This window comes from Amphiura filiformis, chromosome 16 (assembly GCF_039555335.1).
Source record: "Amphiura filiformis chromosome 16, Afil_fr2py, whole genome shotgun sequence".
NCBI classification, from domain to species: domain Eukaryota; kingdom Metazoa; phylum Echinodermata; class Ophiuroidea; order Amphilepidida; family Amphiuridae; genus Amphiura; species Amphiura filiformis.
In genome coordinates, this window is record NC_092643.1 from 14,863,034 (window position 1) to 14,889,309 (window position 26,276).

Here is a 26,276-nt window from a genome sequence, read left to right on the forward strand (position 1 = left end):
ATATTCATAACACTGTAAGTACATGACGCGCGTGACGATGATCTACACAACAAAGGATCGTACCGTGACATGACCGAAGCAGTGATACGTATTGGCGACATCGGCGCTGGTAGTAAATTCCAATTTTCTTTGCTTTGCCGTAGTTGTTCGGCTCAAGATTAAAAGGGGATATATCTGACAGTAAAAGCTAACATTTTATGGCAAAGAAATACTAATCTATTTTGTAACAAAATGTTATAATATGGCTTTCATGTATACAGTTGAATACTGACCACAAATATAAACATTAGTCTCTTTACGTACCTCTATGTTCAGAAGCGTCAACCCGGCTGTTCAATATAGAGGGTGTGCAATACAACGTCACTCATGACAAAGTCATCCTCATTTAAATAAAATTATGTCCTCCTGGAGGTCTCATCGGAATTTCGCATGATAATATAATAAAACAGGTGGTAGGTATGATATAAATGGTTGGGTAATCGATCGAGAGGCATGTCGTCTGTCATCTTACAACTATCATCCAACATAGTTGCCATTTCAATTCACCTTTTCGGTAAATCCCATAAGCCTTTGCGTTTCGACCTCTGATGTCGTCATCTGACGTCACGCCGATTTGCACACATCGCTAGCGAGCATCCTTACTGCGCATTTCAATGACCTTTGCCAGTAACCATGGTAACAAAAAGGTGAATTGTTCCGGTTGGTTTATAACATAATGGTTTACATCTGTCGCTTAAATGTAAACGTGATGTCGCTTTGCCGAGTTCAAAACGCTATAGAGGCTTCCGCGTGTTTTGCACTGACCAATAATATTACTAGAATTTTTTACTATTTAGTTTTGCAGCGATCTGTAAAGCTGCAAGTGACTAACCGCTTGAGAATATTTTTTTATTGTTCAGCTGATGGAGACGTCACTCCTCCAACATTAACCTCCTGTCCTAACGACATCATAGCAGACGCAGGTGATGGCATATTCTTTCAATTGATGACCTGGACTATACCCACCGCCACAGATGATTCCGGTATGGCCCTTATAGAAAGCGGGAATCCTTTTGACACAGATACAACGTCTGGATACTTTCAAGTCGGGCAGCAATATATTACGAACTTGGTTTACACATTTACTGATCCTTCTGGGAATGAGGCTACTTGTGAATTCCGTGTCGGTGCATTAGGTAGGTCTAATAGACTGTAAAGGTATAAAGCGTAATGGTTTATATCTTAATGTAAGAACAAAAACGATCTAAACATTTCATTATAACCAAAGGCAAGTACTTCTGATATGTTGTTAAGTACAGACCATGCTGGAAAACAATGTGCAATTTGAACATACGAGTTTATTTCATCTTGGAATGATTTTACCGGTGCGGTGACGTAATAAAGTGTTGGGAGATATTGCAAACCTCGTCAGTGGCCAACCTGTTTCAAATATGTGGGTAAATCCCAGATTTTTGCCTTTCTTGACATCTAACTTACCCCCTGTTTTCAATTTCAGTGAATGCGCTAAATCCATGTTTGGCGGGACCGTGTCAGAATGGAGGTCAATGTAGTCAAATCACTAATAGTTATGAATGCGCCTGCCCTGCCGGATTCACGGGCAATAAATGCCAAGACCAAATGTGTAAGTATTACTTTGTTCACTGGCCCGTAGCCAAGGGTGCCCCCCCAATTCACTGAAAATCCACTGAAAGATCCATTTTCTGTGGGCATGTCCAAAGAAAAATATAAAGACGAATTCACAAAAGTCCACCTTTGAGAGGCTACCGTGACTCTCCTTTAACATTATTTTGTAAAAGGTTTATATCCTAAGTCCTCCCCCTCACCCCATATGTTCTGGCTACGGGATTAAATCTGGGAAGAACAGCACTCAACTTCGATGTGACGGGAGTGTGTAGACCGCGGTTCAAAATTGGGGGTCTTTTGGTGATACATTTTGCGCCAGAAAAGGGGATCATTGGGTGAAAGCCCCTCAAAAATGAGACAAAATGATGGGCCCAAAACAGTGCCGAAATACAAAATGTCAAAAATAAGTCTAAATTGAGTAAAAAAAGACTAAATTCTGGTAATTTTGAGAGAAAAAGTGAGTCATTCCGATTCGATGAGAGCTTATTTAAAATTCGTTAAAATTCGTTAAGTGCTACTGAAAGAAGGGACCAGCTGGTGACAGTAAAACAAAAAGAGGGTCATTGAAAAATTGGGTCGATGTTACCGCACATCCTCGTCATCCTTTTTAAGTGAGTACTTCCCTGCTTTTTTTTAAAATCGTTGTGTATCAATCAAACTTCAGTGGATGTATATCCTATTTTGGTCGTAAACATGATAAGGAATGCTTTCTGATTTGGAATTTTATGATACATTTGGCAGAATAAAATTAAATAAATTTGTGGTTGATATCAATTGAGTGCTGTTAATTTGATAAAATATTCGAACCCATTTACGTTCTAGAAGTACGAAAGTAAGACAAACTGATTAATAACCCCGAGTGAGATATGGGGGAAAGGACCAAGAGTATAAATAGTTTTACAGTTTTCTATTTTAGTGCCAAATGTGGTTGCTTTAAGTAGGAGTACAACGTCAAATTCACAGCTATTTCCAAATAAGTACCCATCCATAGTTTTCTAATTTGGTTTTCATAGTTGACACATATTTTAACTCTTATTCAGCTTCTGCTACTCCCTGCTTATCTGGACCATGTTTGAACGGTGGCCTATGTACTTCAGTAGGTAATATTTACCGTTGTACATGCGTCAGTGGATTCTCAGGCGATCGTTGTCAGACATCACGTAAGTTCCCGTTGTGAATTAAATTTTTTTTCATTTCTCTCTCGCTCAGTATTAGTTAGGTCATTTGATACATCAAAAGTTATTTGACATTTGGTACAAACAATTTTTTCAGCTCCTACTCCCTGCTTATCTGGACCATGTTTGAACGGTGGTCAATGTATCTCAGTAGGTAATATTTACATTTGTACATGCGTCAATGGGTACTCAGGCGATCGTTGTCAGACATCACGTAAGTTATCAATCCCGTTATGAATTTTATTTTTTTCTATACTCAATGTCAAACATTAAATTGTTCATAGTCCTATCTCCATGTAACTATATGATCAACATCAACAATATCTTAGGCTTCCATTTCAGGAGTTTCCACGTAAGTAGCAGTCATTTATAGTAGCGGCTTTATTTTTAGGTGATATTGGTGACCTTCTCCGGCAAGTGTATAATTGTAAGTGTAAGACCGAATTTAAAAGACTAGTTTGCATATGACGTTCTGTCAACTAGACTTGTACTGCGCAGGTCAGCAACCAATCACGTCGCGCCTTTGCCCTGACGTCAGACGCAAACTAGTCTTTTTAATTTAATCTTCAATTGTAGTCCAGTATGTAGTACTTTCTAATTATCTTAACCATGAACACTCGAGAACAACTATCTCACCGCTTCTTCATTTTCAACCGCTCTTGATCTATTATTATTCTATTTTAGCTGTTGATGCTTGCTCACCATCGCCGTGTCTGAATGGTGGTCAGTGTACAATCTTCAATGATGGCAACAATTACTTCTGCACATGCGTCAACGGATTCTCAGGCTCACGTTGTCAGATATTGCGTAGGTTTTTGATAGATAATCAGGGTGTTCCCAAAATGCTTTCTTAAATAACAAACATTTCGTCATTTCTTTTTTGAGGGAAATTCGTTCCTGTCGGAGAGTGGCTAGTACAAGGTGTTGTCATGGAGACAGGGAACAAAAATCATGCGTGTGTGGGAGTGTACTTATATATATATGACTATATTACAAATTTGGCATAATGCACTTGCTATCAATCCTCTTTAATCAGAACTTAGTTGCTGGGGAGTATCAAAAATCAAAATAGGTCTTTCTACAAGGGTTTTCATATACACGACAATCCACGCTTTTCGACGCTTTCGTCTTTTCAATTATCTCGCTCTATATTAGGTCATTTAATACATCAAAAGGTGACATTTGGTACACATTTTTCAATTTTTCAGCTCCTACTGCCTGCGCATCTGAACCATGTTTGAATGGTGGTCAATGTACTCCAGTAGGTAATATTTACCGTTGTACATGCGTCAGTGGATACTCAGGCGATCGTTGTCAGATATCACGTAAGTTATCAATTCTTTTTTAAACCAAATTGACAAATTCATCACCTATTAACAAAGACAAAAGATCAATATCACTGCAATATATTCACGCCTTCAAGCTATCATCATGCTTAAATTATAGTATAAAATGTAGATATTAGTGTCACCACTCTGATAAACTGCTTAGTTTCAGTTTCTTATTTACACAAATATTTAAAAAAATATCTAGTTGCCATTGTAATTATCTTAACCATGAACACTCGAGAACAACTATCTCACCGCTTCTTCATTTTCAAGCGCTCTTGATCTATTATTATTCTATTTTAGCTGTTGATGCTTGCTCACCATCGCCATGTCTGAATGGTGGTCAGTGTACAATCTTCAATGATGGCAACAATTACTTCTGCACATGCGTCAACGGATTCTCAGGCTCACGTTGTCAGATATTGCGTAGGTTTTTGATAGATAATCAGGGTGTTCCCAAAATGCTTTCTTAAATAACAAACATTTCGTCATTTCTTTTTTGAGGGGAAATTCGTTCCTGTCGGAGAGTGGCTAGTACAAGGTGTTGCCATGGAGACAGGGAACAAAAATCATGCGTGTGTGGGGGTGTACTTATATATATGACTATATTACAAATTTGGCATAATGCACTTGCTATCAATCCTCTTTAATCAGAACTTAGTTGCTGGGGAGTATCAAAAATCAAAATAGGTCTTTCTACAAGGGTTTTCATATACACGACAATCCACGCTTTTCGCCGCTTTCGCCTTTTCAATTCTCTCGCTCTGTATTAGGTCATTTAATACATCAAAAGGTGAAATTTGGTACACATTTTTCAATTTTTCAGCTCCTACTGCCTGCGCATCTGAACCATGTTTGAATGGTGGTCAATGTACTCCAGTAGGTAATATTTACCGTTGTACATGCGTCAGTGGATACTCAGGCGATCGTTGTCAGATATCACGTAAGTTATCAATTCTTTTTTTAAACCAAATTGACAAATTCATCACCTATTAACAAAGACAAAAGATCAATATCACTGCAATATATTCACGCCTTCAAGCTATCATCATGCTTAAATTATAGTATAAAATGTAGATATTAGTGTCACCACTCTGATAAACTGCTTAGTTTCAGTTTCTTATTTACACAAATATTTAAAAAAAAATATCTAGTTGCCATTGTAATTATCTTAACCATGAACACTCGAGAACAACTATCTCACCGCTTCTTCATTTTCAAGCGCTCTTGATCTATTATTATTCTATTTTAGCTGTTGATGCTTGCTCACCATCGCCATGTCTGAATGGTGGTCAGTGTACAATCTTCAATGATGGCAACAATTACTTCTGCACATGCGTCAACGGATTCTCAGGCTCACGTTGTCAGATATTGCGTATGTTTTTGATAGATAATCAGGGGTTCCCAAAATGCTTTCTTAAATAACAAACATTTCGTCATTTCTTTTTGAGGGGAAATTCGTTCCTGTCGGAGAGTGGCTAGTACAAGGTGTTGCCATGGAGACAGGGAACAAAAATCATGCGTGTGTGGGGGTGTACTTATATATATGACTATATTACAAATTTGGCATAATGCACTTGCTATCAATCCTCTTTAATCAGAACTTAGTTGCTGGGGAGTATCAAAAATCAAAATAGGTCTTTCTACAAGGGTTTTCATATACACGACAATCCACGCTTTTCGACGCTTTCGTCTTTTCAATTATCTCGCTCTATATTAGGTCATTTAATACATCAAAAGGTGACATTTGGTACACATTTTTCAATTTTTCAGCTCCTACTGCCTGCGCATCTGAACCATGTTTGAATGGTGGTCAATGTACTCCAGTAGGTAATATTTACCGTTGTACATGCGTCAGTGGATACTCAGGCGATCGTTGTCAGATATCACGTAAGTTATCAATTCTTTTTTAAACCAAATTGACAAATTCATCACCTATTAACAAAGACAAAAGATCAATATCACTGCAATATATTCACGCCTTCAAGCTATCATCATGCTTAAATTATAGTATAAAATGTAGATATTAGTGTCACTACTCTGATAAACTGCTTAGTTTCAGTTTCTTATTTACACAAATATTAAAAAAATATCTTGTTGCCACTTGGTAGTTTAGCATAGACGACAGAATCATTAGTGTATACTATGTATAGATGAGTTGACCTCAATGTTTATCAACAAAGGCAAAGAACTGGTGTATCGATATGCATAATTGAACCCCATGCAACCACTACACTGTTCAATAGCCTTATTGATATGGCGGGAGTTTTAAAAACACGAGCCCTGAACAAAATATGATGCGCGCGCATACTGCCAGGCAAAAAACAATGGAAATTGTGATGATGCATGCGCATACTGCCAGGTATTGACGTCAGAAGTCAACTCATCTATACCACAACCGTTTCAAAGATATTTCAGTACACAATGGTATACGTAAAATAAAGTTTGTCAGCCATGTTTATTGTCTACCGTATTATATCCTCACATAAAAAGTGTATAATACTTTTCTCACCCTGTCCGTAATTCACCCGTTCTTTTTTTTAAATTATTTTAGCGACAAATGCTTGTTCACCATCACCATGCCTGAATAATGGCCAATGTATACCGTTTGATATGGGCAACTTTTACTTCTGCATTTGTACCAACGGGTTCACAGGCCCACGTTGCCAATCCGGTATGTTGTCAATAGATACAAGCTCATAATTAGCGCATTCCCATAAATTACACAAATTATGTCATTTCCGTCTTAAGAATAATGTTGCATTTCTGTACCAAATAGCAGTTGTGGATACTGGCTCCGGAGATAATGAACAACATCGTTACACAAACACGATGAAGAGGACGAAATTTGTCTCAATTTAAACCGCATTTTGTATGGAATGCTCAAATTGTATATCTATTTATTTGTCAGGAAGACGTTATTGGTTGAATGGTTTTAATTGTATATACTATTACTAAGAACTAGCAACAACACAATGTGTTTAGGGGTTGACCACAAATAATTAACTTCGAATGAAGTACATGAGGGTGATATTTACTTGACGCAATGCCGGGTCAAGTGGTTACAACAATGCTGGACCTATATTAAGCAGATTCAACCCATCGTGGGACGTTTTTCCAACAAATCCAGGCTGCCGATCAATTATTCTGATTATTTGTACCTCGTGCTTTATAGCGTGATATGCATGATCGTCCGGTAGCATGGATTTGTTTGAAAAACGTCCCACGATGGGTTTGAGTCTGCTATAGGAAAGTTGTTAACGCATGCGTGTCCGTCACTACAGCTGTAGTCTCCTCCACATTCGCAACATCCTATGTGGAGTGAATGGAAATACAATGACGGCGGTCTAGCTAGTCAGACGGTCTAATTCTATTAGTATTTCGATACGTGAATAACTTCATGTATAATGGCCGCTAATGGTCAAGACCTATTATCTAGACCTAGGATACATCCATCCGAAACGTCACGTGATTTCAGTCGCTTATCCCATAATATAGATGACTGGTACATCATTTTGCGATTTTAAGTGATCGACCAGGGAACAGACGACTAATCTGTGTTTTATTATAGAAAGTGAAGTTATAATTTGGATTTTTTGATAAACCAGCTACCCAGCAACGTGTGAACAATAGCATTAATTAAGTGAATTACGATCAGAAAATAATCTTTACAGCTTACAATGAACAACAGAAATAAACAGGCAAATATCATGATTTAAAGTACAGTAGGTTAAAAGCAGATAATTGCTAGCAACAGTTTTTCCTCGAAACCAATTGGATGAAAATTGTGTTGCAATTTGTATTTTGTTAACCAGCTTCACAACCAAGTGTCACATGTAGCCCATCTACTGTTCCAACTTCTTCTGACTCCGACATCTCATACTCACCAAGTCTGAACAACTTTGGTAGCACGGGTAACGTTCAGGTAACATACACCAATACCAATCAACAGGCTAACCAGATCGATGCTCTTGTTGTAACGCGACCAATTACGACAACGCCACACTCGTTGGATTTGCCAGCTGGTTCCAACACTGTAACGGTCACGGCAAGTAATGGAGTGTCAACAGCAACATGTGCCTTCCAGTACTTCAGAACTGGTATGTAGTATTTAGAGCAAAAGACAAGCTTCAGAAACTCAAGGCTTGACTTTTATTCATTTCAAGCTGTTTTAACGCGAGTGGGATGGCAAAGGTCACATATTTACAGTTTAAACCATTCAACTAAAGTGTACGTAATAATACATTGATAAAGCCAATTGATATTTCTATAGGTCTTGCAGTTCTTGAGTTAAGGTCAATATTATAACAAAATAAAAGTTTAAGGCGTTTTTCCCTCCCAAGAAAGATCATGCACATCATATCAAGCCTGGGGATTTCCCTTATAGAACCCATACCATTCCTCTTGTGTGTCAGCTATATTTGTCTCAATATTTGAAATATCTGGTCAGAAACATCTATGGATTACCTTGGGCTATTCCAATTGAAATCCATACACCCCCAATTGAAGACTATCGGAATCTCCAGCACAGGGGGTGTAGATTTGAATGGAATCACCCATTCAGGTAACCCCATTTGACATTTACACTCCCTGAGTGGAAGAGTAAGGTCCTGTCTTCCATAGGGGATGATTTCAACTGGAATAGTCCATTAAATTCACAAAACCTTTAAAAAAAGTATGCAAGGTTTGGCGTGTCTGGTAACAGAAAGACCACAAAATAATTGCTAATAAAGATGAAACGGGTATGTTTTCCGTTACCAGGGGCACCACAAATTACCAGATGAGCATGATGAAACCTACTTTGTATATACGTACAAGGGCGAGCTTGTTTACAAACTTTTTCTTAGCATGTAGGTGTCCCAGGGTTCGGCTCCATCAGCTTCACAATTCACATCATTCACGTTCCTTATCACTACTAACACCAATATCTTATTTACATTGATATCGTGGTAACAGCTACAAAAGATAAAATTACTAAATTGCTTCTAATTCTCAGATTTGCAATGTCCACAGTCATCTAGTGGCACCACGACATCACTTACGTTCCCGGTACCAAGCACTACCTTTCCTGACAACACCCAAATTGATTTTATTCGTTACTCCACTGTGGCCGGTATGGTTATAACTTTGTCAACTACTGCTTTATCAGAGCACACATTGACCGGGTTTAATTCTGGTACGACGACTACTATAACCGCTGCAGCAACAGATGCGAGTGGCAATTCTGCAACTTGTACTTTTAATTACACATACACAGAAGGTAAGTTGTAAGATATATATAAACACTTACCAGTAAGGCATAACATCTTTTTTGGTTCTATAGCGCTATCGGTGCCCGAATAGGTACTGATGGCTCTATTTGTCGTACCCTGAACAAGTGTATAGTGCATTCCTTTTTTATTCAAATGAAATACAATAACAGTATACTGTTAATTATTATCCCAGCAAACACAAAACGTTTTCGACATCATTCGCAAAAGGTTATAAAAGGTTGTCAGAAAATGTTTAAATATCGGGTTATATAAAGGGTATATTAAGGGTATAAAACGTTTTCATAACATTAAAAAAACATTTTTGATAATCTACTGCCAGTAAACACAAAATGTTTTACAGAAAACCTTTAAATGTTGGGTTATATAAAGGGTATAAAAACGTTTTAATAACATTCCAAAAACATTTTTGAAAACTTGATACAAAACATTTTAAACAGAATGTTAGTTTGGGGTTGAAAAAATATTTTGCGAGAAACGTTTGCCCAAAATATTTTCAATAACGACCTTTATATAACCCGACATTTAAATGTTATTAAAACGTTTTGAAAAAAAAAACACATTTTTAGAACATTTCTGTGTTTGCTGGGTGCAAATATTTTAACATAATGTTATTTAAATGTTGACAAAATATTCGGTAAAAATGTTTGCAAATAACATTTTTAACACATTTTAAAAATATTGTTGTAGAGTGTTTTCATTCAAAACGTTTTAAAACGTTTACATGACCTTTATATAACCCGACATTTAAATGTTATTAAAACGTTTTGGAAAAACATTTTAAGAACATTTCTGTCTTTGCTGGGTACAAATTTTTTAACACAATGTTATTTAAGTGTTCACAAAATATTTGGCAAAAAATGTTTGCAATAATAGTTTACAATAACATTTTGAAAACATTGTTGTAGTGTGTTTTCATACAAAACGTTTTAAAACGTTTTTATGACCTTTATATAACCCGACATTTTAATGTTATTAAAACGTTTTTACCTAAACCAAAAGCCAAAATATAACTTATTTAAAACGTTTTTAAAACGTTTTTGTGTTTGCTGGGATGCTTGATAAAATGTATTACTTCTCCAGGGAGTGACGTTAAGAGTTATCGGTATCTAACCGGGCACCGATAGTTCTATAGGACCAAATTAGATGTAATTCACCCCCCCTTAATGAATTACCCTGGGGTATATCTTTAATCCTCGGTATATTTGAGTGAAAAAACCCTAACGACCCGCCTGGAATCTGTTCAGAGGTTTGCCTGCCTGGTTATATTACAATCTTGGGACCTGGATCGTAACAGCCTTCATTCCCAAACTAAACTTCCCTCTCTGAAGGTCCGTCGTGACTCCTTCATTGTGCGCTATGTTTTCACAATTCTTGCCAGCCTTTATACAGTCCATCTGCTCGTAATGTATTCACAGGTCACTCACGTTCCAACTCAAGATGTATATATTCCCGTGCTCTCTACCCACCGTCTTTCAGCGGCCTTGCACTTTTGCAACCTAGGACCAAAGTTCAGCAATGGTTTACCTGAAATGTTGTCTGTTATTCCACCTTGTCTGCCAATGTCGTCAAGGCTGCAGTTAAAGCACTCCAACAATTATTTTGCTTGCACTGTTTGTCTTGTTTTCCTTTCCTTTAATTTAGTGCTCTTTGAGCACACGTTGGTATTGCTGTGGGTTTTTTTTTTTTTTATGTAATAAATAAATATAATAATTATAGCATTTTTGTGCATTTCTTTGAGGTTCTAAACATTAATAAACATAAATATTGTATTTCACTATACAGGAAATATATGTACTGCCACATCGCCATGTCTACCTAGTCAAAACTGTTTCTATTTTGGAGACATGTTTGTATGCGTAGGTATGTCAAAGTTCAACATTTTATCAGACGAAAACATTATGAGCATTACACGTGTTATTCTTCTGATATTGCAAACACAAGCCCAAACCCGTTCATATACGGTATTACAAATACAATTCGCGTAGAAGTTATGGTGTAAAAACATTAACTACCATAGCAATGGGTAAACAAACAATTTTGGAATATATCGCACTACATTTGTACGTTCACGTGCTACATTTGCATCGAACCATATCATGCTGATCACTCGCACCTGTAAGATTAGTATCTTTGAAAAGAGCGGTATTGTATTTAATGTATGATTACAGACATACACAGGTGATGAGTGCAACGTGCTTGTAGTGCAGGGCGATATTTAAAAAAATTGTTTTAACCTATTGCTAGGGTAGTTAATCCTGTTACATCATCACTTCTACGGCGAATTGCAATGGTAGTTAAACCTGTTACGTCATCACTTCGACGGCGAATTGCTTGGGTAGTTAAACCTGTTACGTCATCACTTCGACGGCGAATTGCTTGGGTAGTTAAACCTGTTACGTCATCACTTCGACGGCGAATTGCTAGGGTAGTTAATCCTGTTACGTCATCGATTCGACGGCGAATTGCTATGGTAGTTAAACCTGTTACGTCATCACTTCGACGGCGAATTGCTTGGGTAGTTAAACCTGTTACGTCATCACTTCGAAGGCGAATTGCTTGGGTAGTTAAACCTGTTACGTCATCACGTCGACGGCGAATATTCTTACAACTATGAAAGAATATAAACCATACACACTACATGATGTATGGATATATTTATAACATGCATATAAATAAATAATTGGAGTGCAAGCATGCATGATCATAATCAGACAAAGAGAGTTCCAAATATGGACATGAGTATTGCATAATAATACCCTGCTATGACAATGACTGCACTGGGTTAATCTCATTATCTCCTTATGCCGCTAGAATACCTGCACCAGGTGAATCACAAGGTCAGCCAAGGTGTACACATGTATTCAGTACATGTGCCATATCCTTACAATGGGTGATACATTTCTGGTTTGTATTATTACAATGGTCGTCATTCTAAAGCATTATTTAAATCCAAGAGAAGAACCAACTCAATATTTTTTGTGGATCTAAATTATATATCAGTCGTTGATTTTTTTGATAGAAATTGTGTTTATTGATGTGCACAGTTTCCCATAGATCGTACCATGTTGTTGTACATCAAAGGTCAAAGGTCTTGTATTCCATATTTGGCATTGTTCTGGTACTGATAATGAGTTCTTTAATCTTTCCTTTACAGATGCTGATGGTCGAAGACGTCGGGATGGAGAGGGTGAGTTAATGTTTAATCATCTTCACCAATGCTCACTCATTTTCCATTATTATTATTATATATATTTATATTTATGAAATCATTTTTACTTCCTAGATTCCCCTCATCCCTCGCCTGTCTAGCTGTATCTTTCTCTTCATATTTTGCATATTAAAATCCAAGATGACTCTTTTATATGTACTTGTTTATTAACAGAATTCCCAGATGAATATCCTTGCTTGAATGGTGGCACACAAGTTGATGATATGGGTGCCTCAATATGCCTCTGCAAACTAGGTTTTACGGGAATTTTCTGCCAAGGTATTTTGTTACTTAAATTAAACTATAATGTTAAAAGGGGACTGTTGGAAAATACTTATCCATAATAATAGCCTATGTAATTAAATAATTCAAATTTGATTAATGATCTCAGCATTAAAAGTTATATACCGCCGAGATCTGATCGAGGAATTCGGACTTTGATAAAGATCCTGCTTGGATCGAAAGCTCTGGCGTTGATGGCAGCCTGACCCTGTTTCTTTCTTCAATTACACGTTAGGGTGTAGCAGCTAGCGCATTACTACTCTGTCACTGTTGTAACGGATACTGCCTTTTTAACATATATATACATCAATTTAGAAATGTGTGTTCGTTTTCTTTGCATTGTAGAGACTGATTATGCTTTTGACATCTGTCAATTCAACCCATGTGATCATAATGGTACATGTGTTGATCTCAGCATGCAAGAAGGTTTTCTTCTTGGTGATTATGTATGCCGATGTGCACCTGGATGGACAGGAACACATTGCCAACAATGTGAGTAAAGAAACAGAACAATTACAACCAAATAGCCAGTATCCTATGCTAAACATTATTATGTTTTGATGAACCCAAGTGTGTGAAAATATTGGATCCAACACATAATAATGATAAAATTTGATGCTTTACGCCCAATATTTATTGGCCTCGCTATCAAAATATTGGACTCGACTGTATCTCGTCCAATATTTTTAAAACTCATAGTGCGACCAATAGGCTTAATCGATCCAATTTCATATTAATATAGGTAGTATTTGATGTTAATAAACATGGGATGCTGGTTATTCTGTCCTCTGGCGTGCAGCAATGGGCTAATCCAGTTGAAATCCATACACCCCCTATAGAAGATTTCTTTAATCTTTAATACAGGGAGTATGAATTACAAATGGGGTTACCTGAATGAGTGACTTGTGAAGAAAAATGCTGCTGCCACCAGGTATAGGCTATGTAAAACAGCGTATTACTATCAAGAGTTATGTTTGAAAGCTGTCCTCGGATCGATGCGGCAAGTCTGCAGTCCATCGCACTACGTGCTCTGTATCTCTAGTCCATGGGGTGCCTAATTATTGTTGGTCGAGGTAGCCAAAAAGATATAAATCTAAGATCTAAAATTGTCTAAATCAATATAATTATTATTGGAAAGTAACACAGAAACACAGAGTTTTGCAGAAGTTTAGCCTACAATAATCATATACTTTGACAACTTTTTTGTTAATGAGTAATGTCCGTTTTACAACAATACATTTGAATAGATTTAGGTTGTTTATTTTGAAAGAAAACTCATAGGTGATGTGGTTTCAGCCCTCTTTACAACATAACTCAAGAACCTCATGACCTACAAAAGTATACTGTGATATGAATCCTTATAGACGCTCGCTACCATTCGCAGGATGCTGTGAACGACCAAATCGCAACAGTTGAAAATAGTTACTAACCTTCAACCCCCATATGAAGCCATACATGTATACGTCTGTCAAAGGGTGTTTATGCACCTCCCCAATATTTTATTATATAAATTCTTCAAAAAAATTGGAAACATTCAAAAACGGCTGTATATCAGAAATTTTTGAAATCTATCTCAATATTTTTTCATATCAGTGAAAACATTGTTTTTCCTCTCAACAAAGACACCTCATTTGCGACGATAACGTATTCCACGGCTGAATGATTATCTTTGATAGACAGAAAGGTCTCAAAGAAAATGTGCCAAACTGACCATTGTTTGCGCTCATCTCTTTGCTTTGAATGGATGAATGAATGAATGAATGAATGAATGAATGAATGAATGAATGAATGAATGAATGAATGAACGAATGAATGAATGAATGAATGAATGAATGAATGAATGAATGAATGAATGAATGAATGAATGAATGCTAGGATGGGATTAACAGTTCTACAGGTGGATTCAAATGGATCAACGCAAGTAAATCTCTCTTGCTGGTCGCTTCTTCATAGTGGTCATTTGCAAGAAAGTTTTAATCAACCATGGTTCAATTATCAGATCTAGATAAGGCTTGAGCAATTGGTCAGCTTGAGCAATGTTGAGGCTGCCATACCTCAGAATCGAGTTGCGGCAACTTATGGATTTTCCCGCAGTGGTACATCAGGCTGGCAGCACTTCGAAACCGATTTTAATGAAACAGTGTGATATTCCTTGCTCATGTTTACTGATGTAAATGACGCAGACAATGGCAGATTTGGCACATTTTGTTTGAGACCTCCTTGTCTTTCAAAGACAGTTACTCAACTATGGAAAAAGTTATGGTCACAAATTTGGTGTCATTTATGACAGGAAAGAACAATGTTTTATTGATATGTAACAATATTCAAATATTTCTGATATATAGCCGTTTGGAAAAGTTTCCAAACTTTTTTTGAGAAGTTTATATTGAGCTAGTGTTACAATCACCATCCAATGCACTTTGTTATTTGACTCCTGTGAAAGAGTAACTTTTATTCCATTGATTTCTTTTCAGTTGAAGGAGACACGCAACTGGAACCGATTCCAAAAGGCTTCAATCTGAACACGTCAGAGTTCATAGCTATGGCATTCTTGGTACTTCTTGTCGTAGCAGCAGTGGGACTCTGTTACCTAGGAATGAGATTACGATATGTCCGCGCTTTTGGTAAAACATCAAAAACGTGTGGATGAAATGCCCATAGTACAGTAGATGGTTTAGCAATAGAAACATCTTTGTAAAGTTGTAAAACATATAAATATATAGCCTAATATTCATGGGTAATATGTAATAACAGAATCACAGCATAGCTGTTTAGAGGGCGGGAGGGGATGACTATTATCATCCTCTGGGGTCATCTAAACCTGGGTTTGCAGCAAATATCAAAATAACAGGTGTTTGGCAACAATATGATAACTCACCTCCAATGGCATAGTTCAACAGCTCTCATTTAACAATCTTGGCTCCAAATTTGACCTCAAGTTACGGAGTTTTTTGTACCTAGGTAATTCATTCTAAAGTGTAAAATTTAATTGCGGTTAAAGACTAATTCCATCGAAGATGAGCATGTAAGATCCTATTGACACTTTTTGACTACTATTTTGTCATATCAAATTTGTGATTTTTATTTATTTAATGTTCTCACATTATTGAGCTTTATTAAAACATCAAAAAATCAAAAAACAGAATTGAAATCGGTCAATGCATTGTGATGTAGTGTCAAAGTATAGTAGTAATTAAAATTTACTTTCTTGTCAGTTTAACAATACTATAAATATTTTATATACAATAAAATTGAAGGATTAGACTAAAGACATTTGTCAAAAACGGCATTAATATTGTAAATCATCAGTATGACAGTATGATTTGCACTCCTGAGTATTGAAGTTCTACGACATTAAAAGTACTATGAAAACAGGCAAAGAAAGAATGTACATCGGGATTGCCAGTTTTCTTTAATTTGTAGAATAGTGTAGGTTACATGCCTATATTAAAGGAGGATTTCGTGATCCTAGCATGCTCTTTGTATGACATTATTCATTAGATATTCACGAAAAAAGCTTATTCCCAAAATTTGACTTGATTCCTGATTTTTGCGTTTGCGAGTTATGCATGATTATGTGTAATACACTGCTCCATAGGCCACTGTTGTAATTTCGTTCTGGTATACCAGAACAAAACTCAAATGTGACGATATTTTTGCTAAACGAATTAATCTGCAAGAAATTTTTGGTACATAAACATTATGTAGCAAATGGACTAAAAATGGAAAAAATCACCAATGGTATTTTACCAATCAAATGATCAGAATCTTCGTACGAGTTATATAAACAGTATTAATAGCAAGGTTTGTCAATGCCATTGTCATTCCACGATTTATAATTACATCTTCTTTTGTGGTGCAAATAAGCCTTGGTAATAAGTTCAATGTCATTATCATTCATTCCACTGATTTTATGAATTTATGGAATTTCAATTTCTTTTATGGTGTTAAGTAAACATCGGGAATAAGTAGGTATAATACTTCAGTGTCATTTAATATTAGTCATTCCATTGATTTGTAATGAGTTTGTGGAATTTCAATTTCTTCTAAGAAAGTAAGTCTTAAGATATCATTGTCATTCATTCTGATTTATCACAACTTTTTGTGGTGTTAAGTAAACCTTGGGAATAAGTGCCTAACTTCAAAATAATAAACCTGAATAAAGCATTTTAATGTTCTGTTTATAGGTAGACTACCAACTAGAAAATCATCATTCTGTGGAATGAATACCAGAATTTGATGTTAGATATAATGAAGGTTTTAATGAATTTTACCTTATTGTAACAATTCTTGCCAAAAGTAATGTTTTGATACAAACATTTAATACAAAATAATAAAGAAATTCATAGTGGCCCTTGTCTTGGTTAAATGTCCATCTAAAAATAATGTTATTTCTCATAATTATTATCTTCCCAAGGTGCTCCAGTATTATATATACATTGTATTTTTATATATTTTGAGTGGTTTTAAGAAATAAGGTGTATGGTAGTATAATTAAGGCAAAATCAATATCTGTGTGGATTATATGATTTTATTTGACTTGAATAAATGATTTTTCATGATAAATGTATAAACATTCAGACTTTGCATTTTCATTTGTGTTACTTCTGCATTTACGCAACCTGTATCTCTGACACCAGTCTTGGGTTCCAATTGTAAAGTACATGCTAGGAATGGATTTAGCCCTGTCCAACATTTAGAAATTTCTCAGGCAAGATTTGTTGGTTGAGTAAGAGAAGATGGAAAGCAAAGGAGGTTGAACCAGCTGACCTCAAACAAAATTATGTTCGAGACTGTTCATTCAAAGTACTCACTCCAATTAGACTTAAATATTAATGCCAAGCAAGGTTTAGGTATAACCCATGTGAGTTTGAACCCAGGATGAGCGCGAGACAAGTTCAGGGGCGTCACCATGGGCGACCCCCCCCCCCCGGCGATCCCTAAAAAATAGAAAAGAGAGAGAAGAGGAGAGTGGGAGAGAGAGGGGAGAGGTGTAAGAGGGGTGAGAGTATGAAATAGGTCTCTCAAAGCACATGCGAGAGAGGGTATAAAAACTAGAAGAATTATAGGCTGAATATAATAAGCCCTATTGGGCCGGTATATTGTGCCTATTGTGGCGCGTTGAGGTGATGTAGACATAAAACTAAGGACTTTAGTGACCTCACCTTTGTGACCCCACTTACTTCTTCCTTTTACCAGTATCGTAGTGTAGGAAATACATTTTGCATACAAATTTCGCCCAACAGTTTTAAAAAGTGGTTTTATCGAGAAAAAAGTCGTATTCCCGCTCAGCCTCTTTCACCAATTTGGGCCTAGTACTTACTTTTTCTAGCGTCCACATAAATACAAATATGACGTATGTATAATGTAGACCTGTATACGATGTGCCTACTAGAGTTGGGGAAAATCTTTCATTAGCGAGCTATAATTAGTTTGCAAAGCTAAGTAGTTGAGCTCAAAAATCCCCACTGGCCAAGTTCAGGTCTGTCAAAGCCGAAGACTTACACTAAAAGACAAAATTCACAAAGACCAACAGAGGTCAGCGATTTAAGATTTCAAGGAAGGTTACACAGCGTCATCATCCCTATATATTCGTTTCAGAAATTGCCATGATAGTAGTGTGAATTTACTGCGTTCTTCAACGGCCACGCATGGCGAGTTTGTTCGAGAAAGGCCTATCGACTCAGGCTAAGCACATCACTTGGACGATATAAGATACCACATCGTTCCCATTCATTGGCTGAAATTTTTTTCGTCAGTTTTTGTTTTCAAGACACAGAGTTGGAATTTCAATACGCACAGTAACGCTTATCGTATTCTTTCAACACATATATTCAACTGCAAGTCATACAAATTTTTGGTTCTAAAAGCAAAAATAATGGTATATATTACAGGGTTTGAGAATATAATCACATCAAAAGAATCATACACCATCATAGCAGGGAAGTGAGACAGATGGAAGCCGGTCAAACAGTACATCAAAGTGAGTATCAGACTTACCGCGATGCTGAACAAAAGAAGTACAGGTGGGAGTGGAACAATTAAGCCAACGTGTAGCATGTCGAAAATCAAAGTGCCCGCTTAAAAATAAATAACAGTACGAAGACATGAGCGAAGTCCCGACAACGGGCTATGTTATATTATTTATTATTTATATATTAGCGTAGATTTAGATTTATAAACACAAACAGATTTCAGACAAATACAAACGGTTATTTTAAGGTTAGCAAGTATTTTAAACTGTTGCGATTTGGTAGTTTACAGCATCTTGCGAATGGTAGTGAGGTTTGGCAAAAGTTGCAGTGATCATTTCATAGCGAGCGTGTAGAAGAATTCAAATATCACAGATATACTTTGTAGGTCCTGTGGTTCTTGAGTTATGTTGTAATGAGGGCTGAAACAACACTTTTGTAAAACGTACATAACTCATTAACAACAATAAATCAAGTTTTCAAAGTATATGATTTGTAGAATGAACCAAAACATCAAAGTATTATTTTTTAATAATATATTGATTTAGATAATGAACATCGAGTTTTTGGCTGCTTCGACCAACAATACCTCGTGTACCCTTAAGTGCACGATGATGCTCGATCATTTTCGCGCCTCAAAAGACAAGGATAATTTAATAAGATTGCTATTTGCCGCATTCCTTCGATTGTTCCCACATTTCTCTCGTTGGAGACGCAATCAACAAAGACTCGATTATTTAAGGTTAGAACTATTTTTAACTTTGCGATTTGGTAGTTCACATCATCATGTTGCGAATGGTATTGAGCGATATTGACCTGATACCCTCGGCGGTGTACTGTCAACTAAATGGTGAACACATGTTTTCAGCTGTTAAGTTTATAGAACAGACTTAAGGGTATATGATGTATTGTTGGTCGAAGCAGCAACAAAAAAAATGTAGTTCACAGCAACTTGCGAATGGTAGTGATCTTTATCAAAAATTGATCATTTCATAGTGAGTGTGTAGAAGAATTCAAATATCACAGATATACTTTTGTAGGTCCTGTGGTTCTTGAGTTAAGTTGTAAAGAGGGCTGAAACAACAACACTTTTGTAGAAGGTACATAACTCATTCACAACAATAATTCAAGTATATGATTAATCAAACTGTTATTTTTCAATAATATGTGACGTGTCATGTCAAAAGCAGACACTTTTGGGCAGAATCGTAAATGGAGAAATAGCCAAAAATCTGCACGGGGGTGATTTTTCACAATTTGGGTTTGTTGCGAATTTGTGATGTTATTAATGTTTAAAATATTGTCTGAGAGTTTCAGACCGGAATATAACTGGCTTCTTGTATTATTTGAGGCATTTTCGAGGTAATTCCTACTCTCAACATTGTCAATAATATTTTTAAAGGCCGATATCTCAATTTCCATTTTTATAATACCATAACTTACGAACTCAATATCTTCGCTTAGGAATATCCGATTTCAATGGGGAAAACGGCGTTGTGGGGCAAAATTTCTCTACATTTAAGATATGTAAAAACCTCAAAATTGATAACCTGCCCAAAAGTGTCTGCTTTTGACATGACACGTCACATAATATTGATTTAGATAATGAAAATCGATTTTTTTTTGTGGCTGATTTGACTTCGTCTACCCTTAACATTTTCAATAGAGAAAAGCTGAATTTATACTCGATCGCCGAGCGATTGTGATGCACCGCTTTTGGATCGGCAATCGCCGAATTTTGAGATGCATCGCTCGTCGCTTTTGCATTTATACTTATCACAGCGATAGCAATTGCAGACGACAATTAAAATATTCTAAATGTCGCAAAATACATTTTTAGAATATTCATTGCTGTCAATAATTATTGTTTTGAATTAATTCATCACCGAAAGATAATGAGAAATGTAAATCAATTAGTAAAATAATAGATCCAGTTGGTTGTAAATGATTGTTTGATGCATTCACGTGTCAAGCGATATCGCTCGAAAGTTGAGATTTCTTCAACTTCCAAAAGTGAGGTCGTTTTTGCTTCAGCAATTGGTATCGATTGATCGGCTTGACGCTCTGAAAACGGAAGTAGACACTGAGCATGCGTGAGAATCGTTTTCTGCAAAAGTGATCATGATGCAGTAATGTCTACAGTAGAATTCACCACGACCTTTGCAGGACTTAAACCCCATTAAAAGCTATTAAACCAAGATAACACTCATTGAAAACAGCTCAACTGATTAAATCAGATCTTCTCTAATTAAATCCACACTACACATGTTTCTGTTTTACCTGTGCAATGAGCAATGAGCTAGTATTATAGTTTCAGTTGGGTGAACGATTATAAAGCGAACACAAAGTAACAATGCTGTGTGGGCTTTTGTTTACGACATGAGACAATAGTGTGCTTATTGTTAACCAGCGTTCTTGAAAATGAGAAGCATAATGGTTTGCAGACTTAACAGGGTTTGGAAATAATTTCTTCATATTTTTGGTGTTATCTGTCGTTTACATATCCTTCCTAAAACACAAAAGTGCGAATATTTCCAAACACTTAAATTAGCTAAAAATTTAGGACATGTTACAAAACTATATTTTCTAGAATTTCAGAGAATACTTTAAATATTGGCCGGTTATTTTTCACACAGTGACGTTAACTAGGCAATTGCCTATACTTCTAACCTACACTACTTGTAGAGGTCACGCGTCAATTGTGAAAGCTCTGTGTATTGTGTATAGGAAAACGGACAGTAACTGCAGTATGTCGAGTATACATTCAGGTTTAGGGTTTAGGGCTGCATGGACAATTAGGGTTAGGCTTTACCGTGTTGAACATGTGGAGTGTCGAACAAACAGAAGACGTCAATATTTGCCCTTTACTAAATATTAAGCTATTATTATACTGGAATTTCCTCCATACAGGCGCTGATGGGGCTATGCAAGAGCTGTGATAGGCGTGTTCGAAATAGAACATTAATTATGCAGTCTGTAATTCGCCGTAGAAGTAGTGATGTAACATTGTTTTTACCTATCGCTATGGTAAATAATCCTGTTACATCACTACTTCTACGGCGAATAGAGACAAAAGAAAACGTTTTCGTCACAGATGGTTGACGATTGCTTTGTTTGAAACCAATAGATAACCTGTTTGTTTTTTGTAAATAATGTTGAGGTTTATTAAAACACCTTTATCAAGTTGTGCCTGAAAACAGTTTTGGAAAACAATTATTGTAACGTTTCAAAATGCACCGATATGGATGGGCATTGGGTACATTTGTACAATGAATGCAGTGTTACCGTAACACTGTTACGTAAGCATGTAAGTACCATCCTACTTGACGATATATATCGGAGATAATAGAGCTATATTTTGATAAGTACTATCTCGCTATGTCGTCAAGAAGGATTGTACTTAAACGCTTCAGTACGCCAAGGACATTATACATTGCACCATATTTTGTTTCTTTGCATTTCTAAGATTTTCAATATTGGTGTTGGCGATTCGGAAAGTTTATGTTGCTGATTCAGCTCCCAACATATCTCGTATTCGCCGGTTCCTGGACACAGACTCATGTCATCACATTGTTAGATCTCTGGTGCTTTCTCGCTTAAACTACGGCAATGCTCTTCTGTTAGGATCCAACAAAACAGATATTGCCAAACTTCAACGGTTGCAAAATTGGGCTGTCAAACTTATTCATCGCGCTGGCAGGCAAGACCATGCCACACCATATATGGAACAGTTACATTGGCTTCCGATTCATGAACGTATTGTTTTTAAGATATTGCTCCTTGTTTTTAAGTGTGTGAATAACATTGCTCCTCCATATCTGGCTTCCAACTTACTTAATTACACACCTTCCCGCACTGGACTGCGCTCGTCTGCAGATACTACCCGGTTAGTTGAACATACCATTCACTCCAGGAAACTTCAATCCGCTGCTGACAGATCTTTTTACTTCGCTGCTCCAAAGTTATGGAACCAACTTCCAGCAGCCCTTCGTTCTGCAACATCTCCTCATATATTTAAGAAGAATTTGAAAACATACATGTTCCCATATTGACTTGTCTTTGTTCATTCTTTGCTCTGTAGTGTATTATTTTATTATGTATCATCACACCCGCTGTGGTCTTCATGAAATGGCGGGCTACAAAAGCCTTATTGTATGTATGTATGTAAGCATGTATTTGCAAATATTTGGAATTTCAATGCTGTAGAAAGCCTTATCATAGTCTACGAAAACCAAACACAATGGTTGCTGATATTCATCCCTGAACTACTTAGCTGCAACTTGTCTCACACCCATCCTGGGTTCAATCCGAATTGCAGTCTCACACAAACATTTTGTTTGCGGGCAGCTGGTTCAACCCCGGTTTTTGCTTTCCACAAATCTCGCCTGTGAAACATCTTGATATTAGAGAGGGGGTAGGAAATCGTATGTATAGGTAGTGTACAATTAGAACCCAAGACTGGTGTCAGAGATAAAGGTTGAGTAAATGCAGAAGTAACACAAACGAAAATGCAAAGTCTGAATGTTTATACATTTATCATGAAAAATCATTTATTCAAGTCGAATAAAATCATATAATCCACACGGATACTGATTTAGCCTTAATTATAGTACCACACACCTTTATTTCTTAAAAAATAAAATTTCTTAATATATATATAATTATAAAAATATCATGTGTAATACTGGAGCACCATGGGGAAAAAAATAGTTATGAGAAATAACATTAATTTTAGATGGAAATTTAACCAAGACAAGGATCACTATGAATTTTATTATTTTGTATTAAATGTTTGTATCAAAAAATTGACCTTTGGCAAGAATTGTTACAGTGAGGTCAAAGATCTTCATTATATCTAACATCAAATTCTGGTATTCATTCCACAGAATGATTTTCTAATTTGCAGTTTACCTTTAAACAGAACATCAAAATGCTTTATTCAGGTTTATTGTTTTGAAGTTATGCATACGTATTCCCCAGGTTTACTTACACAACAAAAGAAGTTGCTATTAAATGCTGTAGAACACGGAAGACCTGAGCATTATCAGAACTGGATTGAGAACACAAAAAATCCCAGCCCAGTCAAACCATTCCACATATCTTAATATACATGTAACCTACACTATTAAAAAATATTAAACGATCAGAATCTGACAATCTGTTTTCATGGTGCTGACCAAAGTGTTTTTCAATGTCATAGGACTTCAGTACTCGGCAGTACAAGTGTGCAGTTGCATGAACATTACTCAATGAAATCATATGAGTTATACAATGTTAATGCCGTTCTCATCCGTTAATTTTTATTGCAGTAGTGTAGCCATACTCATAGTACTGTTAAACTCACCTGAAAGTAAATCAATCTTAATAACTACTATACTCCGGGACTATACTTTGACTAAAAATCACAAATAGAATGGACAATAATGGCAAGGGTTGCACACCTGGTCTGTAATGTGAAGTTTGAAATAGGCTCCGGGCATAGGCTCTCATTACGGTACCTCCAGATCTATCACATTGAATGACGATAACATGAATCTTGCTTTACATTATTCCCATTTCATTTTTCTACCCATATGCCCGACATATCCCATCCTTTCTTGTTACAATATGTAACAGTACTTTCTACTTCACCAAAGCCTTCATAATTTTGTTGATAAAATATCAGACATGTCCTATGAATTATTTAAGTGACTGTTCTGGCAATTATAAATTTGTGAAGTCTCTCATTCTCAGTGCTCAATTCTCAAACAGGCAAAATATTGTGTCACTAGGATCTTACACATCCTCATCTGTCAGGGAACAGTTCTTTAACCGCAATTAATTTTTACACTTTAGAATGACCTTTGCATATCTGTCTGGGTACAAAAACTCATAATCCGTAACATGAGGTCAAATTTGGAACCAAGATTGTTAAATGAGGGCCGTTGAACTATGCCAATGGAAGTGAGTTATCATATTGTTGCAAAACACCTGTTATTTCGATATTTGCTGCAAACCCAGGTTTGGACGACCCCAAATGATGATAGTAGTCATACCCTCCCGCCCTCTAAACAGCTATGCTGTGATTCTGCTATTAGATATTACCCATGAATATTATATATTTATATGTTTTGATCTCCATATTGTTTTACAACTTTGCTATTGCTAAACCATCTACTGTACTATAGGCATTTCATCCACACGTTTTTGATGTTTTACCAAAGCGCGGACATATCGTAATCTCATTCCTAGGTAACAGAGTCCCACTGCTGCTACGACAAGAAGTACCAAGAACGCTATAGCTATGAACTCTGACGTGTTCAGAATGAAGCCTTTTGGAATCGGTTCCAGTTGCGTGTCTCCTTCAACTGAAAAGAAATCAATGAAATAGAAAGTTCCTTTTTTACAGGATTCAAATAACAAAGTGCATTGGATGGTGATTATGATACTAGCTCAATATTATATAACAAAATATTGGGAATGTGTTAAAAAGTCCCTTTGACAGACGTATACATTAATGTGGCTTTAAGGGTATGATTTGTTCACTTGATTGGTTGAAAGTGGCCTTGCCCTTTTCTTCAATCTCCATACAGGCCAGAATTGGCTTTTCAGCTTGGCTTGGGCGATTGCATAAGCCTAGTCTCATCAAGACCCAAGCATGTGTCTGCCTGGACCGACTGGTTAAACAATCATTCATTTACCGGGATTCATTTAAGGGTTATGTTGAAGTAGTTTGAAAAAACAAACGGTAAGATTGACCTTTGTGACCTATTGGTAAAATTGCATTAATTAGTAATACATTTTTATTTTAAGCACCACAGCCAATCTGTGTCTACATTAATGTGGCTTTAAGGGTATGATTTGTTCACTTGATTGGTTGAAAGTGGCCTTGCCCTTTTCTTCAATCTCCATACAGGCCAGAATTGGCTTTTCAGCTTGGCTTGGGCGATTGCATAAGCCTAGTCTCATCAAGACCCAAGCATGTGTCTGCCTGGACCGACTGGTTAAACAATCATTCATTTACCGGGATTCATTTAAGGGTTATGTTGAAGTAGTTTGAAAAAACAAACGGTAAGATTGACCTTTGTGACCTATTGGTAAAATTGCATTAATTAGTAATACATTTTTATTTTAAGCACCACAGCCAATCTGTGTTTGACCTTTGGATCAAATTTTTGTTAGATGACAATTCCAGAGAGGTCAGAGTTCCGATATGTACTAAATCAAGTTTTAACAGCTCTCCCAAGTTAATCATAATAGGAGAAACATCATTGGGTTATTCCAGTTCAATTCCATACAGTACATTTCAAATGGAGTCATTCATTCAGGTAACCCCATTTGAAATTCACACTCCCTGTGTGAAAGATTAAAGAAAAATCTTCCATAGGGGGTGTATGGATTTCAACTGGAATAACCCATTGTCAACAAAGGATGCT

General features: G+C 36.4%; 2 protein-coding genes across 2 annotated transcripts in view; one reads left to right on the top strand and one right to left on the bottom strand.

Annotated features, from left to right (window-relative positions):
- Positions 1–15,885, top strand: part of LOC140172446 (uncharacterized) — a 74,997-nt gene extending 59,112 nt beyond the window's left edge. The window contains exons 37-54 of the mRNA XM_072195593.1: positions 900–1,175; positions 1,496–1,621; positions 2,664–2,783; positions 2,896–3,012; positions 3,483–3,605; positions 4,007–4,123; positions 4,430–4,552; positions 4,953–5,069; positions 5,379–5,501; positions 5,900–6,016; positions 6,681–6,800; positions 7,942–8,226; positions 9,123–9,386; positions 11,182–11,259; positions 12,554–12,586; positions 12,782–12,886; positions 13,235–13,381; positions 15,364–15,885. Of these exons, the coding sequence (XP_072051694.1) occupies positions 900–1,175; positions 1,496–1,621; positions 2,664–2,783; positions 2,896–3,012; positions 3,483–3,605; positions 4,007–4,123; positions 4,430–4,552; positions 4,953–5,069; positions 5,379–5,501; positions 5,900–6,016; positions 6,681–6,800; positions 7,942–8,226; positions 9,123–9,386; positions 11,182–11,259; positions 12,554–12,586; positions 12,782–12,886; positions 13,235–13,381; positions 15,364–15,539 (2,567 nt within the window). The 3' untranslated portion in view covers positions 15,540–15,885. The remainder of the gene's footprint in view (positions 1–899; positions 1,176–1,495; positions 1,622–2,663; positions 2,784–2,895; positions 3,013–3,482; positions 3,606–4,006; positions 4,124–4,429; positions 4,553–4,952; positions 5,070–5,378; positions 5,502–5,899; positions 6,017–6,680; positions 6,801–7,941; positions 8,227–9,122; positions 9,387–11,181; positions 11,260–12,553; positions 12,587–12,781; positions 12,887–13,234; positions 13,382–15,363) is intronic.
- Positions 15,886–23,379: 7,494 nt separating this feature from the next.
- Positions 23,380–26,276, bottom strand: part of LOC140172447 (uncharacterized) — a 62,762-nt gene continuing 59,865 nt past the window's right edge. Inside the window, exon 55 of the mRNA XM_072195594.1 lies at positions 23,380–25,208. Coding sequence (XP_072051695.1) covers positions 25,015–25,208 — 194 coding nt within the window. The 3' untranslated portion in view covers positions 23,380–25,014. The remainder of the gene's footprint in view (positions 25,209–26,276) is intronic.